Source organism: Sturnira hondurensis, unplaced genomic scaffold, assembly GCF_014824575.4.
Source record: "Sturnira hondurensis isolate 20B ecotype Veracruz unplaced genomic scaffold, ASM1482457v3 Scaffold0003693, whole genome shotgun sequence".
NCBI lineage: Eukaryota > Metazoa > Chordata > Mammalia > Chiroptera > Phyllostomidae > Sturnira > Sturnira hondurensis.
The window spans coordinates 6,885,208-6,903,436 of record NW_028076324.1 but is presented as its reverse complement, the minus strand read 5'-3'; the positions used below and the strand labels follow the sequence as shown (position 1 = coordinate 6,903,436).

At 56.7% G+C, this 18,229-nt stretch overlaps 2 protein-coding genes across 3 annotated transcripts; one reads left to right on the top strand and one right to left on the bottom strand.

Moving 5' to 3' along the window:
• The first annotated feature begins 1,869 nt into the window (after nt 1-1,869).
• Nucleotides 1,870-13,014, top strand: RNF126 (ring finger protein 126). 2 transcript variants are annotated; one of them, XM_037042281.1, is made up of 9 exons: nt 1,870-2,043; nt 8,790-8,848; nt 9,166-9,229; nt 9,661-9,808; nt 10,850-10,922; nt 10,992-11,061; nt 11,786-11,879; nt 12,126-12,241; nt 12,346-13,014. In XM_037042281.1, exons 1-9 carry the CDS (start codon nt 1,969-1,971, stop codon nt 12,493-12,495), a joined length of 849 nt encoding a protein of 282 aa, XP_036898176.1. In that variant the 5' UTR covers nt 1,870-1,968; the 3' UTR covers nt 12,496-13,014. The 2 variants fall into 2 exon arrangements, with proteins under 2 accessions (XP_036898176.1, XP_036898175.1); XM_037042280.1 differs by having other exon boundaries at nt 1,874-2,043; nt 9,564-9,808; nt 10,850-10,918.
• Nucleotides 13,015-15,000: 1,986 nt separating this feature from the next.
• FGF22 (fibroblast growth factor 22) lies at nt 15,001-17,837 on the bottom strand. The gene is given in 3 exon segments (XM_037042761.1): nt 15,001-15,050; nt 15,119-15,354; nt 17,599-17,837. Coding segments are annotated over 3 exon segments (525 nt in total).
• Between the last annotated feature and the right edge of the window lie 392 nt (nt 17,838-18,229).

Here is an 18,229-nt window from a genome sequence, read left to right as displayed (position 1 = left end):
CAGGGAAGGGCACTCCCAGCAGAGGGCATGTCCAGGCAAAAGTCCTCAGGTGAGATTCAGCTTGGCCCACCCAAGGGAGCTAATGCGGCTGGTTTAGGGAGAGAATGGGTGAGGGGCAGAGGACCTCAGGTCAGGCATTAGGGCCCACTGAAGACTGAGGAGTTACTGTGGCTACCCATATGTGCCTCAAGCCTCATCTAATCCTAAAACCTTGGGAGGCAGTTTCTGCCACCTGCCCAGAGAGGTCAAGAAACTTGGCCAGGGTCACACAGCCAGTGTGGTGTGTGGAATTTGAACACGAGTATGTTGGCTCCGAGGTCTCTTGGGTGGTACCTCATACACTTCTGCAGAATGAATGAGTGAATGAAGATTGGTGGTAGGAAGTCATCGAAGAGCTGGGCATAGAGGCCTGAGGCAAAAGATTGCTCCTCCTTAGACGTGAGGGCTCCTGGATTCCCAGTAATGGGGCCGGTGCGCACTCTAGTGGTCAGAGTAGGAATGGCTTGGAATCACCCCTGAGTCTTGAGGAGGATCAGAGGGTGGTTGGCAAACAAGTCCCTATCCCTAGCCTCTTGACACACAAGACCGTATTCCATGGGCTCCAGTTTTTATTTCCTCAATACCCTGACTCCGATTCCCCCCCTCCCAGGAAGCTCTGTCTGTCTTCCCAGGAAGAGCCAGAATTACCCTAAGATCCCATCCTCTGGCTCAACCTCAAGGGTCTGGGGGTGTTTAAACACATCTCTGTCTTCCCAGAAAGAGTATTTTCCCTTTTCAAAGAGTATTACCCTTTTCTTCTTTTAAAAATTATTTTATTGTTGTTCAGTCACAGTCATCTGCATTTCCCCCCACCAACCCCCCCTCCCCACCCCAGCCAAACCCACCTCCCTCCCTTGCTTCCACACTCCCGCTTGGTTTTGTCCACATGTCCTTTAAAGTAGTTCCTGAAAACACTTCCCCCCCATTATCCCCTCCCTCCTCCCCTCTGGTTACTGTCAGATTGTTCTTAATTTAAATGTCTCTGGTTATATTTTGTTTTTTTCTTTTGTTGATTATGTTTCAGTTAAAGGTGAGATCATAAGGTATTTGTCCTTCACTGCCTGGCTTATTTCACTTATCATAGTGCTCTCCAGTTCCATCCATGCTGTTGCAAAGGGTAGGAGCTCTTTCTTTCTCTCTGCTGCATAGTATTCCATTGTGTAAATGTACCACAGTTTTTAGAGTATTACCATTTTCATTGTCGTTTCCCCTGCTGTGTCCTTGCAGCCAGGTGCTCAATGAATATTTGCTGAGTAGGTAAATAAATAAATGCACAATTGAGCTGGAACCTCCCTTGATCCAGGAATGAGTTTCCTGCCTGCATTCATTCAATGAGTGTTTTCGGAATGCCTGTGTACCAAGCACTGTTATGAATCCAGCTGGGAACAAAATACAAACATCCCATCTGCTGTGGAGCTGACTCGACAGTAAGTGCTATTGAGGAGGGAATCGCAATAGGTTAGACACTTGAAAGACTTGAAAGACATGAGAAAGAACGCCACGCGGGTGTCTGGGGGAACCAGTGCAAAGGCCCAGAGGTGAGAGCGCGCCTGTCGCGTCCCAGGAGCAATGAAAACAGTGAGGAGAGATACTGAGACTTGAGGGAGAAGAAATAATAAGGGGAAGTGGGGGCCTCTGGAGGTTTAAAGGAGATTGACCTAGCCCTGCTCATGTTCCAACTCTTTTGTTCGGCGCCCAGCTCAGGAGGTTCCTGCACCAAGTTTGCCCCTCGGCAGCCACCGTCGTTCGGGCCAGCCCAGTTTTGCCTACCGCCAGATTTGCTCCCGCGCTCCCCACTCCACCCTACGCGCAGTGCGTACTATGCGTGCTGTGCGTGAGCGTGCGCGGGCTCGTCGGCCGGCTAGGGAGCAGCAAACGGCCGGCGCCGCCGCGCGGGGGGCGGGCGGCGCGGAGGAGGCGGCGGCGGCCATGGCCGAGGCGTCGCCGCAACCCGGACGGTACTTCTGCCACTGCTGCTCGGTTGAGATCGTGCCGCGCCTGCCGGTGAGTTCCGAAAAGGGCGGTAGACCCTCTCCTTTGGCTTGAGACGAGCTGGCCAGGCAAGGAAATAGCCCCGGCAGCGTTAGCCCGGGCCCCCGCGGAGGTTTCCGAGGCGGAGCCTGTGCTCGGTGGCGCAGCGGTGCCGGTGATCCCGATCCACGGTTTCCCGCCCCATGAGGCCGCTGCGTCCCAGACGGGGAAACGGAGGCCCGTAGAGGCCGCGTGACCTTCTCCATCGCGCTGCCCAGGAGGAAGCGGGGCGCCCGAGGAGAGGGGATCGGGGGCCGTTCCCTGAGCGCGTCGTCGGCGCCGCGCCTCCCTGCAGGCTGTCCAGTGGAAGTCCCCTGCCTGCTCTTGGTTTTCCGGACGAGTGGCTGTGGCCCTTCTCGGGTCTGACAGCTGCGGAGAGCCTGCGTTCTTGCCCTTCCCTGGGGCTTTAGCCCAACCTGTGGCCCGGTATTGCCTCCTGCTTATTTAGGCCAATGTCTCACAAGATGACCTAATAGTTCCGTGTGGTGCAAGAGAGGGCTACAGACAGTTTTCCAGGCTCTCTGGACTGGGACCAGTGTTCCCTTGCCTCTGGCTAACCCGTCCCCACTTCACAGGTGAAAAAATAGGCCCACAGCGGCCTAGGCCATCCATGGTCCTGACATTTGCAATTGGGCCAGCTCACGCGAAACAGGTGTGGCATCTGGGAGTGGGGAGGATTTAGTGAGCACCTACAGGGTGCGTTCCTTGTACTTTACTTCCCCACAGTCACCTGGCTGGTGGGTGGAAGAGCCTGTTTTGATTTCAGAGCCACACTATTAGTCCTTCCTTTCCAGCTGTGGGGTTCCCTGGGAAGAGGAATTGCTACTGGGAGGGGGCCAGGAGGAGCCAGGAGAAAGAATCTTGCATTGTGCCAAATACAGAAAAGAAAAGGAACTAGAGCCTGGGTTTGGATAGTGGTGCCTAGGTCCGGAGGCAGAGAAAGGGTGGGGGTGGTGTCGACACCAGAGACAAGGGGATTCCCCACCTCCTCAGGGGAAGGGGAATATAAAACGAAACCTCACGAGGGCTGCTGGTGAAGACACGGAGGAGCCAGAACTTGCCCCACTCCAGTCTCCCGGAAGTCTTGCTTTTGCCTCTTCCGGTTTCCTGCATGCCCCAATTTCTGGGTCTTTCTTTCTCCATCATAGCAGGAAGGGGCTGATCACCTGATAGCTCACCAGCATGGATTAGTTGCATGCAGACCCTTACAGGGGGTGCAAGCCCCAGGACCGATCCTGGGTCTTAGGCTCACCCCAAAGCATCTTGTCTAGAACCACCAGGAAGCTGGAGGCTGAGGCTACAGCTGGGCTGGGGCCAACGCAGGGCCTGGGTCCTGGCCTGGTGTGGCCACTTCCTGGCCATGTGGCCTTGGACCAGGAGCACCCTGACCTCTTCTGTTACTGGTCTGATGAGGACATTTCTAGTCACAGAATCCAGTGGTGAAAAGGTAGCCATGACCTTTACCTTAAAAGTTTATAGGCTGGTCAGGGATCCAATCTTGAATTGTCAAAATATTTAGTCAGGAATGTTGGTAAACATCATAAGAGCAAATATGTCAGGGAGGAGGCATCCAGGTGGTGGGAGGGTACTTGGAGTGGGATTCAACGAGCCTCAGTAGACAGGGGAATTTTGTCATTAAGGGTCACACCTGATGTTGTCAGGGAGGGAAAACTGGCTCTTTGTAACAGCGGGAGGGCCTAACTAGCACTCGCCCCCTGAAACTGGAACTTCTGTTTGTGGGAAACCAGCCCCACTGTGTCTGCTGTGAGATGCTTGTGCTGGTTTTTATATAGCTCCTACTACTGTTGTGACAGGAACTAGCTGTTGTCACTGTAGCACCTTCTCAGGCACCCCGAGCTTGGGCTTGCCTCTACCAGCAGGGCTTCACTGTAGGGTCAGGTTGAGGCTGCCCCCAGCTGCCCCATTTCTCAGCTGTATGTTTCTGGGTGAGGTATTCAACCTCCCTGGGCCTCAGTCTGCTCGCTGTCAGGTGGGTTTGATGAGATCATCCACACTTGCCCGATGAGGTCCAGTGGGAGTACACGTGTGCAGAGGAGCCCAGCGCTTAACTCCCAGAATGTACAGGGAGAGGCGGGCGGCCTAGCTGGAGTGCTGCATGTGGGAGCAGGAACCAGACAGGCCAGCTGGCTCGGAGGCCCTGAGGCTGGTGCACAGGCCCAGACCCAATTTTTCCCCGGAAGCAGGAGTGCTGTCGACGTGGTGGATGTACATGACTGCAGGGTCCTGGATATGGGCCTGCTGCACCCAACACCCTTGGGGCTTGTGCAGAGGTCAGTTCTCCTTCAGTGCAGGTTCTTGCATACCTGTTGTGTCTTTGGGAGATGGAATCGCAGTATTTGTTGATGGTGTCAGAAGCAGCCTGGAAAGACAGAGGAATCTTGGGCTAGGTGGGTGCCGCGGGTTAAACCATGTGTTGAGGTCTGTATGTGTACAATGCATGTGTGGCTGGCCTTAGGTGACACCAGGTCCCGCAGGGCTCTGCACTGTTGTGTCCAGTGGTGTGTGTAGGGCTCATGGAGGCTTGGGGGCACAGACGGGGTGTGACTGGGGTGTGAGGAGCAGGGATGAGACTGGGTCAGCTTTCTCATGAGATCTGGGCAGGTCTCTGCCCAGTGACATTTGAGGAAGGCCACGTGGGCGAGGGAGCAGCAAGTGTACCCTGGGGTCCAAGGGCTGTAGGGATGTCATATTATCTATATTTGGGTCTGAGTCCATGCACCCCTGCTGCAGCTCTGTCCTATTTGGGGCTTGTGCTGCACCTGGAGCTCCGCTTCTTCCCGAGTGACCCCAATGGGCCTGAACCCCAGAGGCCAATGTCATTGTAGAGTGGGTGAACATGTGGGGCCAGCTCCTGCCTCAGTTTCCTCAACTTCACTGTGTGCTCCTGGCTGTGGACCCTCTGTGCGTGTAGCCACAGTTAGGATAAAGGCTGGTGCCCATCCTTAGGGCTGGCCCTGGTGACCTTGTGCCCTTCCCCCCCCTCTGTCAAAGCCCCCATGTCCTCCCTATCCCCAAGGAGGGTCCAGATAGAATCTCCTGGGCACGCCCTGGGGGCCTAGTGCATGGAGTGAGTGGTCAGTGAATTTAGCATCTATGTGTGTCATCTTTGATGCTCTGGCCATTGCTGTTGCCATGGTGATGGTGATGGTGTGGGCCCCTTATATTTCACCCCTCTCTCTGAGGGGAGAGGTAACTAATTTACCCCAAGTCATTGGCTAGAAATAGGTGCTTACAAGTTAGGACCCAGCAAGCAGGTGTTCCTCACCACCTGAAAGGGGAGGAGTCACCTTGGTCCCGTTGCCAGAGGCAGGTTCTGTCCTGTGGCAGGGATTCCTTCGTCTCACAGTCCCCTTGCTGGGATGTGGGTTTCTACCATTAGCTACTCTGATTTACTAAAAATCTCTGGGATGTGCTCTCCAAGGAGGAGGGCATTGGGAGACCCCTGGTTCTGGTTCCTTCCCTACCACCTGCAAGCAGAGGCCAGAGGCCTGCCTCAAGTCTGGGGCAGCCCACGACTCAGACAGGCTGCTGTGGACGCGACATGGACCCCGTTGAGAACAGAGTGCAGAGGCAGGGCCTGATCATGACCCACTGACAAACCACAGCTCTTGGGTCCTTGACGGTTGCTGGATTTCAGAGCCCTGGGGTTGAGGCCATCCTCCGTTTACAGGTGGGGAGACCGAGGATTGCAGCCAGGAGGTGACGTTTGAGCAGAGACCCAGCTTCCGTGAGGGGGCCAGCCAGGTAGATATATGGGGAAGAGTGCTCCTGCAGAGGGGCTGGTGTAAGGCTGCCAGGGGGAGAGGGAGAGGGAGAGGGCTGAGGAAGTCTGGACTGGGGTCTGGAGGGGTGGAGGGTGGAGCTGTGGGAGTGGCTGGGCCAGATCATTCTGGAGCTGACCGTTTGCTGACTGTGCTCTGTGCTGAGAGGGGGCGGTGATTTGTGAACACAGCAGTTGGGTTCAGGGAGGTGTGGGGATTGTGAAGGATAAGAGTGATGCACAGGCTACACAGGCTGAGAGCATTGAGTGCCCAGGAGCTGCAGCAAGCCATAAGTGGGCAAATAGTTCTAACTATTCGCTCAGTTGGTTGGGCATCGTCCCACAGACCGAAAGGTCACTGGTTCGATTCCTGGTCAGGGCACGTGCTTGGGTTGTAGGCCAGGTCCTTGGTTGGGGGAGTGCAAGAGGCAACCTATTGATGTTTCTCTTCCTTTCTTTCTCCCTCCCTTCCCCTCTCTCTAAAAATAACTAAATCAAAATTTTTTTTGAAGTGGGAGAATGGGTTGCCCGTTTCCAGCAGATCAAACTGAGGTTCAGGCTGAGGCCAAATGGCACATCTGTGGGGTGGGGGTGGGGGCTCCGCCAGGATTTGGTGAGAGCTCAGACCTTCCCGTGGGTCCAGAGCTGAGCAGTTCCCTTCCCTGGGTAGACCCCTGGTGGCAGGCCAGAGTTCAGGTTTGTCTGACCTTGCCATGTTTGTGGGGGTGTCTGGTTCCCCACATCCCAACTGCGGCCAGCCTGGCTCCTCTGCAGCCCCATTTCCCCACGGGCCTGTGCACAAAGCTACCTGTAGCTGCGTGAAACCTTGAAGTAAACAACAGGCTGCTGCTGCCAGGAGGGCAGTAGGAGGAGCCCCTGAATGACAACCTACTGGCTGAGAATCCCATGTAGCGTTGTGACTCTCATGGTCACTCACTGTGATGGAGCTGTCCCTTGTCCCCATGCCTTTTCTCAGGAGGGCAGAGGGCTGTCCTCACCATTAACGACCCATTTGAAGTATGTACTCACTGTGGTCAGACACCTGCAGTCCCACACCCATCCCCTCCATCTGATTCCAGAACATTTCATCACCCCAAAAGAAACCTGTCCCCATCAGCAGTCACCCCGTCCTCCTCTCCAGTCCCTGACAACCACTGACCCACTCTCTGTCCTTGTGGATTTGCCTTTTCTCGAGATTTCACATAAATGTGTGGCCTTTTGTGCCTGGCTTTTCCCACTGAGTGCTGTGTGTTCACGGCCCGCCCACGTTGTAGTGGGTGTCAGAGCTTCACTCCTTTTCACGGCTGGATGACGTTCCAGTGTGCGGGTGACAGCATTCGTGCATTGATGGAGGGATATTTGGGTTGTTACCATGTTGTGGCTCTTGTAAACGGAGCCGTGGACTTGCTTATATGGGATTCTCTGTGGATGTCTTTTAATTTCTCTTGGGTGGACACGTAGCAGTGGCATTGCAGGGTCACGTGGTGGCTGTGTGACCTTTGGAAGAGCTGCTCGCTCTGTTGCAGACAGACTGCCTGTTGTATGTTCCCACCAGCGTGTCAGAGGGTCTGATTCCTCCTTGTCCTTGCCAGCACTTGCCACCGCTGCCTGAGCATAGTCACCCTGTGAGTGCACAGCACGTCTCACTGGTTGCAACCTGCGTTTCCCTGTGCCTGGTGGTATCCAGTGTCTTTCCATGGGCAGTGGCCATCTGTGGATCTGAAGAAATGACCCTTTAGTCATTTTTTAAATGGGTGCTTTGTTTTTTTATTGTTGAATTGTAAGAGTTCTTAATCTGGTGTGGATACGAGGCCCCACGCTCTGTGCAGCCCCCACCTGCCCTCCCCACTTTGCTTCAGCCACTTTGTTTTTGGCAGCAGGGCAGGTGCAGGGGACCAGGTATGCTCTGTGGTGTCCAGCTGGAGGTGCTTGGCATGCCGCCCCCCGCCCGGGGTTGTTCCTACAGAGGGCACTGTCACATAGGACAGTCATGAAATGTCACCTTGGGCAGAAGTAGGCCTTGTACACAGGTCTTGTCTCCTGTCTTTGACTTTAGGGACCCCTCTGCTGGCCGGAACCTGCACACGCCCAGTGAGCACGACATGGGCTGGGCTTGTTTCAGGCCCATCAGCCTGGTTGGGTCTCACACACATTGTGCCAGGGGCAGGTCCTGCGTTCTCCACTCAGGAGATGACAGTCTCTGCCACTGGGCTTGGGGAGGGAGGGGTACCAAGAGTGTGGCCAATGAGGATGGGTCACACTCCAGCTTAGGATGGCAAGTTGTGTGTTAGGACTGCCAGAATGTTCCAGAAATGCCACCATGGGGCCTGCCCCTCTGCCCTCAGTGGCTGCCTTCCTGGGAGCTGACCTGCTCTGAGGCCTAGAGAGCCCTGGAGGCCCACAGACAGCTCCTGGTGTGGCCCTCCAGGAGTGTAGGGTCAGGCGCCCGTCCGGGGCCAGGTCTCCTTGGTGTGTGGGGGGTGTCACTCAGGACATTCTCGTGAACAGCTTGCTAGACCCATGTTAGCTGGCCTGTCTTGCTGCAGGCCTTGTCAGAGCCTTCATCAGTCGATGTGCTGAGTGGACACTCTTCAACTCTGCGACTTGGTGGGCAGGCAGGAAGGTCACCCGCAGAGGGGCAGGTTGAGGTGCAGCAGTTGTAGCCGTGGCTGACGGGTGTTTGTGCCTGTGCTCTGCTTGTGCCCGCCTGCTGGGCCTCTGCTGAGTCTGTCCCCGGGCTGGAGCATGTTTATGGATGGGTTTCTTGGGGTGACATCCATCCTGGACCTCACTCCTGTCCTCTGCTGCTTGCTGTGGCCCAGGGGTGGGGCTGAAGGTGTGTCCTGCTCCAGGCAGGGGTGTCCAGTGAGCTTCCAGATTCAGATGACACGGGGGCGGGGACACTGAGACCACGCTCACCTGCTCTCTCCTCCCGCAGGATTACATCTGCCCACGATGTGAGTCTGGTTTCATCGAGGAGCTTCCGGAGGAGACCAGGTAATGCAGCCCCTTGGTCACAGAGGCCTCGGGCCCAGGCTGCTAGGACAAGAGAGTGGAGTTGTGATGAGGGACATGTAGGCGCTGCGCCCAGTGCTGGTTCAGAACCATCTCGGTGGGCAGGGGGTGGGATCTGGGCAGTGCCCTGGAGTCCCTGGGCAGCCAGATGTTGAGATAGTCTCCACTCCACTTACTTGGGATGAGGGCAGGGACTGCAGAGGGCAGAGAGTGACCCTGAGGCCCGTGGGGGTCAGGCAGGGGTCCTGCCTCTTCTCCAGCGGGTCACCCCACTGCTGACTTGCACCGTGTCCACCCAGGAGTACAGAGAACGGTTCCGCTCCCTCCACAGCCCCCACAGACCAAAGCAGGCAGCCATTTGAGGTGAGTTGACCGGCCTCCCCTGACAACGGACCATGCCCCCCCACGGCTGAGGAACAGGCTCAGCCCCTTGTCCTGCAGGCGGCTGTTCACTCTCTAGGAGACCCTGTACCCCAACAGGCAGGGCTGTCCTTCTCCTTGACCCCTGGTCCTCCTGAGCTTCCCTTCCTGGGCCCCTCCTGCCCTCCTGTGTCTTACACATGTGCCAAGATTTCCCTGGTGTCTCCCTGTCCCCTCGAAGCGTGTCCCTTCCCGCTGAGCCTAGGACAGTGGCCACAGTGGGGAGGAACAGTGGCGCCCATGCAAGGGGCCCACAGTCACGGCCTTCCTCCCACAGAACATGGACCAGTACCATTTCATGCTGCCTCAGAACTTCGGGCAGTTTGCTTTCGGCATCTTTGACGACAGCTTTGAGATCCCCACGTTCCCCCCAGGGGCACTGGCCGACAATGGCAGGGACCCTGAGAGCCGGCGGGAGAGAGAGCAGCAGTCCCGGCACCGGTATGGCGCCCGGCAGCCCCGAGCCCGCCTCACCCCGAGGCGGGCCCCCAGCCGGCACGAAGGCGTCCCTACGCTGGAAGGGTGAGGGGGCTAGGTGTCGCTGGTGGGCGGGTCTCTCTTGGGGGCTTCCAGCCTGCCGCACCCCACTCAGGCAGAGCAAGTCTGCCCATCCTGAAGTTTTTGTGGGTGCAGAGCTGTGGGTGCTGTCTCTGGGCAGGGTGGTTCCCACTTGGGTTCTGGCAGAGCTAGCCAAGCCCACTGTGCAAGACGGGTGGTGCAGGTGGGGGTCAAGGACCTGCACAGAGCTGGGGATTCTCATGTCCACTCATGTCCACTGAATGTCCCCATCATCCTTTTGAGCAGGGTCTCATTGGCTTGGGCATGGCTGGTTCCCCTTCAGGTCTTTGTCCCAGAGCTGCAGCTGGCGGGCAGTTCCTAGCACCCCTGCCCTGTAGCAGTGCCCCTAGCCCCTCCCACACATGCAGGTTGTCACTAGAATGGCTTTTTAGCTTGAGGACAGCATAGGAGGACTCAGAATAAAAACTGAACATTTCTTACAGGCCTTGTCCCTCCAGAGGAGGCAGGGCTAGGCTTCCCACATGTCTCTGAGACGGCCTTGACTGTACACGGAGAAGCACCTATGTCACAATGGGCTTAAACCCACCCAGAGCTTATCCATTTTCCTCACTGTGAGCTGGAGGCCCAGCCCACCGCTCATGTTACAGCTGTCTCGTGTTTGAGTGGCACCCATGTCCCACTGACCCTGGGCTCTGGGTCTACCAGGACCTGGTCTGGATGTTCCAGGGCCACTGGGAATAGCAGGGCTGACCCCACAGCTCTCATGACCTCCAGGGTGTTCCCCGGGTTGGATCATGGTGGTGACAGCCACAGGTGCCATCCCGGCCTTGGGGCATTCTGGCCTGGAATTCAGCGAGAGAGAGGTGCCTCTCTGGGGCCCTCTCATGTTTCATTCTTGTTTCTCACCACAAATCTCACTGGTTGAAAGCACACCCTTTAAACGCTGTGTGTTTAGAAGCTGGGCTCCAGTCTCCCGTGTGTCTGCCCGGGGTGCCCTTGCCCTGGGAAAGTGCTGACCACATGCTTGGCCTTGGTGTGTTCCAGGATCATCCAGCAGCTGGTCAACGGCATCATCACTCCAGCCACCATCCCCAACCTGGGCCTGGGCCCCTGGTGAGTAGGTGGGTGGATCCCCCAAGCCCCACCCAGCCCCTCTGCCACTTGAACCCCACACGTCTCTGCCCAGGGGTGTCCTGCACTCAAATCCGATGGACTACGCCTGGGGGGCCAACGGGCTGGATGCGATCATCACGCAGGTATGGGGTGGGTCTTCCCAGGTGGTACTAGGGGCATCACCTCTTTCCTTCAGATGGGCCTAGGAGTTTGGAGCACTGAGAGGACTGTGGAGTGTGTTCCTGGTAGAGTGCGTCTCTGACATGAATGCTTTGCTTCCTAGCTCCCCACCTCCCCATAACTTCCATCCTGGGCCTGGGGTACACCAGCCAAACGATTTCTGCAGGCACAGAACCACTGTGGAGAAGGAAACGGTGTGCTGGCGTTGTAGGTCCTGGCTTGGTCCCATGTGGGATCCCACGCTCTCCCTGGCCTGTCCTGAGATGGGTGTCCACTGTGATTTCAGTGGCACCTGTGAGGCAGGAACATTGCCACTTTCAGAGCTGCTTGCCAACAATCCCTTTGAATATTGTGTCTCTGGTGGGATCGGCCCTGTGGTTCTGGCTGATGCCCTGTAGGATGCAGGATTATATGAGCCCCTGGGTGGGGACCCTTAGCCCCAGTGCGTGGTCTTCCCACCCTGGCTGTGAGGAGACGATGACTAGATGAGCAGAACAGCGGGTTGGGCCCATGACTGGGCCTCATGGGGTACCTGACCTCTGACCCCTAAGTGGGGGTTCTGGGGAACCAGAACAAACTTGGCCTTGGTGCTTTTGCAGGTAACCCAGCCTTGCATTTCAGAGTCCAGCGGGGCGAGGGGCCCCGCCCGCCGACCGAGTTCCCGTACTCTGGCCTCTTGTCTTTCAGCTCCTCAATCAGTTTGAAAACACAGGCCCCCCTCCCGCAGACAAAGAGAAAATCCAGGCCCTCCCCACCATCCCTGTCACTGAGGAACACGTAGGTACGTGGCCTTTAGTCACCCAGCTTCTCAGCTTCTTTTCAGGATACTTTCCTTGGGGCTTTTCTGTTGGACTAAAGGTCGGCTTAAAGGGGAGGCTTTATCAGTGTCCCCTTTGTTCCCCTGGGACACAGGACTCAGGACACAGCCTCTTTCCCTCCCCTGGGTCCAAGGTAGCCCTGGATGAGCAGACTCCCCAGTGGGACACTGTCGGTTGGGGGTGTCACAGGGGTTCCCCGCTTCCCACAGGCTCTGGGCTGGAGTGCCCCGTGTGCAAGGACGACTACGAGCTGGGTGAGCATGTGCGGCAGCTGCCCTGCAACCACCTCTTCCATGATGGCTGCATCGTGCCCTGGCTGGAACAGGTGAGCAGGCGGGTGGCCAAGGCCACAGGGCCTACCCCACCCCTGCCTCCCCCACCCCCCCCACCTCTGAACTGCTTCCCTCTTCCCATTCTGTCCCTACAAAGCATGACAGCTGCCCCGTCTGCCGAAAAAGCCTCACAGGACAGAACACGGCCACCAACCCCCCAGGCCTCACTGGGGTGAGCTTCTCCTCCTCCTCGTCGTCCTCCTCCTCCAGCTCGCCCAGCAATGAGAACCCAGCAAGCAACTCCTGAGTCTCCCCTGCCAGTCCCCAGAGTAAGCACAGGACCCCGGCCAGCCCAGGCTTGGTGGGCATGGGGACACCAACGTCCTGGAGCCCAGGAGGTGCCCCTACCCGTCTCGGCTCTCATACCACCATGGCTCCCATGGACTCTGGTGCCAGCTGTGCCCCCACCTGTGGGCAGAGTCTCAGAGGACCCACTGCCTCCAGGTTGTGGAGGAAGCCTGACCCTCCCCCAGGAACTTCTCTTGAAGGGCTGGGCATAGAGGTGTGCAGGGCACATGTCGCCCCCAGGCGTCCCCAGCATCCCCCGTCTCATCTGTCTCCAACTTCACCTTCTACATGTTGAACAGCGGAAAGGTTTTTATAATTTTAAATTATTACTGCTTTGAAATAAATGGACATTAGCTTACACACAACCCTGCATGATCTGTGTGAAGACGGGGTAGGGCCGCTCAGCCGGGGTCTTGGCCCCACCAGATAGGCCAGCAGCCCCCACCCTGAGTGTGGGGGGGCTCGGGACCACAAAGATGACCAGCAACAAAAACTGAACAAAACTGCTCTGACTTTTTTAAAAGGAAAAAAAATACGTGTATCTTGAAAATTATTTAAAAAATACACCTACCTAGAAAGAGAAGCAGGTGGTTGGCGTTTTCCTTCTGCGCCGAACCCTAGGGTTGTGCCCTTGGGCACCAGGCAACACCGCTGTCCCAAACCAGAACCCTGGAAGCGGGCTGGCAAGGTTCAGTAAGAAAGGTGCAGGGGGTCGCTGCCTCCGAAATGGGGAACTGAGGAGCCCCAGTGTGCTGAGGTGTAAGGTGGGGCCTTCCCAGCTGGCCCTCCCTGCAGCGGATGGGGTTTCATGTACGAAGGCTACTTTGGAGTGCAGGGTCACCTGGGTAGAACCGCTGGCCCTGACCACAGTGAGGGTCTGTTCTACACCCCCCAGGTAAGTGACCTGACTTTGTTTTCTGTATTCTAAGTGGCAGGAGGAGGCTGGGAGGGGTGAGACTCCACCCCCCACTCCCAGGGACTGTTACCTACCTCAAGAAGAATGTTCCACCTTGGCTGGGAGGGGCTCCCATGTTAGCCCCCCCTAAAACTCCATGGGGTAGGTGGCATCATCATCTCCACTTGATAGAAAGGGAAACTGAGCCCCAGAGTGGAACTGCCTGGCCCAAGGCTGCCAAACTCACTCAGCCCCTGGGTAGGGGCTCAGGGGTGCTGGGAGGTCGGTGGGTACTTCCCCAGGCACAGCACTCCCGTGTCCCTTCACTTCCCCCAAGCCTGTGGAGGGTGCTGACATGGAGCCCCTCAGCCTGCACACAGCAGCACCCCTGCCCCGGGAAGAACTTGGGAGCGCTGAAGACGTTGCTCGATTTCAGACCCCATGTATGTTTCTACAGCTGCTGTGACAAATCACCAAAACTTTGTGGCTTAAACCACACATTTATTCTCTAACAGTTCTGAGGTCAGGAGCTTTACATAAGTTTCACAGGCTAACCCAGCTGTGAGCAGGACCAGTCCTTCCAGAAGCTCCAGGGAGAACCACTTCTGACCTTTTCCAGCTTCTAGAGGGGCCACATCCCTGGCTCGTGGCCCCTTCCTCTGTCCTCACAGCCAGCAGCGCAGCCTCTTCCAGCTCTGACTCACCCTCCTCCCTCCTACGAGGACTCTATGATGACATTGGGCCCCCTGGAAATCCAGGGTCATCCCCATCTCAGGCCTTGACTTAATTCTACCTGCAGAGTCTCTACCTTGTGAGACAATCAGGGCCTGTCACCCCACAGTGTGGCCATGTTGCCCTCCCTCCACTGGCCCCTAGACCCCCTCACTACACCTGGCTCCCCCATTCCTTGCTGCCTCAACACTCCAATGGGTTCCCACTGCTGAGCCTTTGACAGNGCCCCCTGGAAATCCAGGGTCATCCCCATCTCAGGCCTTGACTTAATTCTACCTGCAGAGTCTCTACCTTGTGAGACAATCAGGGCCTGTCACCCCACAGTGTGGCCATGTTGCCCTCCCTCCACTGGCCCCTAGACCCCCTCACTACACCTGGCTCCCCCATTCCTTGCTGCCTCACTCCAATGGGTTCCCACTGCTGAGCCTTTGACAGACTGTCCCAGCCTGGAGTGCCCTTCTCGGGCCTTCTGGTGACCACACAGGTGAATCCTTCTGTTTCTAGGCCAGGAGGTGCATTGCTGGGGACTCTTCACTACCCAGCTCATGACTGGACACCTCCAGCTCCTGCCCAGCCGAGTGTCCATCCCCCTGTCAGACTCATATGAGGGCCAGGCCACTCCTGTGGGGTTCCTCGCAGGTTCCCCAAAGCCTTGCACATAGCAGGCACTCAATGCTTATGAAATGAATGAGTGACCAGGCATCATGGCTTGGCCACAGCCTGGGTGGCCTCCAGCCTCTGGCCCCTGGCTGCCTGCCCAGGTGTCTTCTGGAATCTCATCTAGCCAGTCCTCAGCCCCTCAGGGACCATGATAGGCAAGAAGTGGGTGGATAGGTGTTACCCCCTGGTCTGGCCACTGCATTGCAGGGCACCCTCCCTGTCCAGTGCTGTGGTGACAACAGCAAAGTGAAGCACAGGTGGTATAGCCATTTTCTTCTGCTCTCCTCGAACCCACTGGGCGGTGCAGGGCCATTGTGGAGGGTTGGGCACGTGAGGTGGCTGCTAGAGCCCCATTTTCTGTCAGTGCCTGCCCACCGCCCGCCATCCCCACCATGCACCCAGAAACGGACCCAATGGTTTATGGCCACGAAGAAGCTGATGTGCACAGCCTTAAGCTCCTCAATGACCATGCAGATGGAGCGGATCTCAATAGTGCCTGCTGGGAGAGGCTCAGTCAGGGCCCTGGGCCATCATCTACTCCCCATGTCCTCCCATTCATTCATTCAACATTCACTAAGTACCACATGTGTGTCTGGCTCTGCTGGGTGTGGGGACACACTGGGGACCACACATGCCCAGTCAGGAGCTGTCCAAAGGATGTGGCTCTGACACAGCAGCTGTGGGGCGTCCCTGGGTTCTCACCACCTTTGCCATGTCCAGCCCTGACGGTGCACCCTGCTGCAGAGATGAAACTCCAGAAGGGAGGCACCACCCAGGCAAAGGTCTGGGGTGGGACACGGGGTGTTTATAGCAAAGTGCATTCAACTTGATAGCAGCTAACACTGCTTGAGTGCCAGCTGTATGTCAAGCACTGCACCCCACTAAGCCCACACAGCAGCTACAGATGAGAGGTGCTGACCGTGCTCACTTCCCAGAGAGGGAACTGAGGTCTGAAAAGGAGCAGGGCCAGCTTCAGGCCCCATCTGTCCACCCATGGGTGACCCTGGGTGATTTCTGCCTGGCTTTGAGCCAGTGTTTCCTGTCCAGCAAAGCAGGGCTTTGGGACAAATCACCACACATATCCTCAGCCCCACCGGTGCACTGAGGTCTAATCTGGAGTCAAGGCTGTGCCCTCTGGTCTTCAGTCTGGACTTGGATACCTGAGGCAACACAGAACTCACCCCATCCCCATAGTGCCTTGTACCTGCTGCCTCATTGGCTAGGCCCCTGGCTCCTCTTGTGTGTGGTCAGCTCCTTCTCTCAATGAGGCTCAACTCAAGCCTGCCTCCTTGAAGAGGCACCTCCACCCTGCAGTCATATCTTGTACATTGCCCTGTTGTCATCCTCTCGGCATCCCATGTGGTCCCCCTCTGAAATTATATTACTTGTACGCGTGCTTAATTGTTTTACCCTTTGCTCTGGAACCCCATGAGGATGAGCTTTCCTGGTGCCTCTCACAGCATACAAGAGGTACCCATTTTTGTTACTTTCATTTTTTAAGATTTTATTTATTTACATTTTTTTGAAAGAGGGAAAGGAAGGGATAAAGAGAGAGAAACTTCAATGTGTGAGAGATGCATGGTTGCCCCTTGCATGCCACCAAATGGGGACCTGGCCCACAACCCAGGCATGTGCCCTGACTGGGAATTGAACTGGAGACCTTTTGGTTTGCAGGTTGGTGCTCAATCCATTGGGCCACAACAGCCAGGGCAAAGTGTCCATTTAATAACCACTGAATTAATGAAGGATACAAGACCTCCAAGCCCAACCCACACAGAGCTGCTCATCATCTGTCACCCCATCACTGCCCAGATGGGGAAACGGGTTCAGAGAAAAGGAGCAACTGTCAGGTCACCCAGCAAAACCAGGCCTCACCCCCAGCTGGAGACCACCCTGCCTGGCTCTGTACACCGTCGGTCGACCAGCCCAGCCAGACCCCTGCCATTGTCTTGGTTTGGTGAACCTAATGAGGGCCTTGGGAGCCCTAGATGAAAGCATCTAGGAAGGGCAGGGGTATTTTCTGCACTAATGGTGGTGATTCAGGCAGTGGCCAGCAATCAGCTCCATTGCCTGCCTCCTCCTGCCCGGACCTCAGAGTTGTGAGGAGACTGAGGCAGGCCCGTGGGATCACCAACCATCCTGGCCTCCCAGGGGTTCTCAACTCCTTCCTCTTTGCCCCTGCATCTCCTCTGGCTCATACATTCCACAGATACTTATTGAGTGCCTGTTGTTGGCTGAATGGGGCAGCAGGGACAGTGACCGCAACTCGATGAGGTTCTTGGGCATCAAGGAGCCCTAGCAAAACCAAACCCTAGCAGTGTGACCCTGGGCAGACCATTTCTTCTCTCTTCATAGGAAGTTTCATAGGAAGAAATACAGGGGTCCCCAACCAGGCAGATCCTGAGTTTTGTTTTGCAGTGTGGGAGTTGAGTTCAAAGCTGGGAGTTGAGCCCAGCTTTGCCCCATCACATTATATAACTTCCTGGAGTCTCAGTTTCCCCTCTCTGAATGGTCTTAGTGACCGCAAACTCAATTATTTTGCAAAGACCCTTCTCTGCTACTGAGCCAATCCTGGAGCTGGGAGCTTCCTCTGTGAACATTTGGTTTGGCCCATTTTACAGTTGAGGAAAATGAGGCCCCAGAAGGGAAATGACTTGGCCATACAACCACAGGAGGCCCTAGGACACTTCGTCGCTGAAAGAGGACCCAGCTCATCCTTAAGGTGACTGTAGTAGTTGCTATTGCCAGAACCTCCCTTCTTCCCATCCCAGTCACCGGGCAGCCCCCTGCGACTCACTGCCAGGACTGTGGCACCAGCGGGTACCTTGCACGATGCCGCTGGGGTCCGTGCGCAGAAAGAGGTGGGTGGAGGTGAAGAAGCGCCACCGCCAGCACTCGTCGCTCTCTAGGTGTCTGTAGCTGTGTAGCCTCCTCGCACCTCTTGGCGTCCCCGCAGCGCCGGGAGCTCGTGCCTGCAGCAGCCATGCCAGGCCCAGTCACAGGCAGCTGCGCATGGCTTCGTGCCCACTCGCTCGCTGCCGGCTCTCCCCTCCCGGAGCAAGTCAGTGTCAGCCAATGCTGAGTCGGGGGTGGAGGACCTTCCTGCAGGGGCCAATAGGGAGCCTCGGGGCTGTGGACCCGCAACTCAGGGGCAGGGCAACTGGGCGGGGCCAGAACCGGGTAGGCGCGGGGCTAGGGTGACCCGTTGGGGGCTCCGATTGTGTTTGTCTTGCCCTGTGGGAATGGCGGTGTGTGTCTGAGTCACCGGAGTGGCCTGCAGGGGCTTCGGGGTGTAATCATGAGAGAGGCCGGCCGCAGAGTTGGAGGGAGGCAGACAGAAACAGAGAGAGATGGGAGACAGAAACACGGAGAGGCAGAGAGACAGACAGAGAAACAGAGATAGAAA

What these genes read in the sequence shown, in the direction of transcription:
- RNF126 (XM_037042280.1), top strand. Translation starts at nt 1,969, where the DNA reads ATGGCCGAGGCGTCGCCGCAACCCGGACGGTACTTCTGCCACTGCTGC. An exon ending in AGATCGTGCCGCGCCTGCCG is followed by an intron (nt 2,044 to 8,789) that starts GTGAGTTCCGAA and finishes CTCCTCCCGCAG; the next exon opens with GATTACATCTGCCCACGATG. An exon ending in GGCGTCCCTACGCTGGAAGG is followed by an intron (nt 9,809 to 10,849) that starts GTGAGGGGGCTA and finishes GGTGTGTTCCAG; the next exon opens with GATCATCCAGCAGCTGGTCA.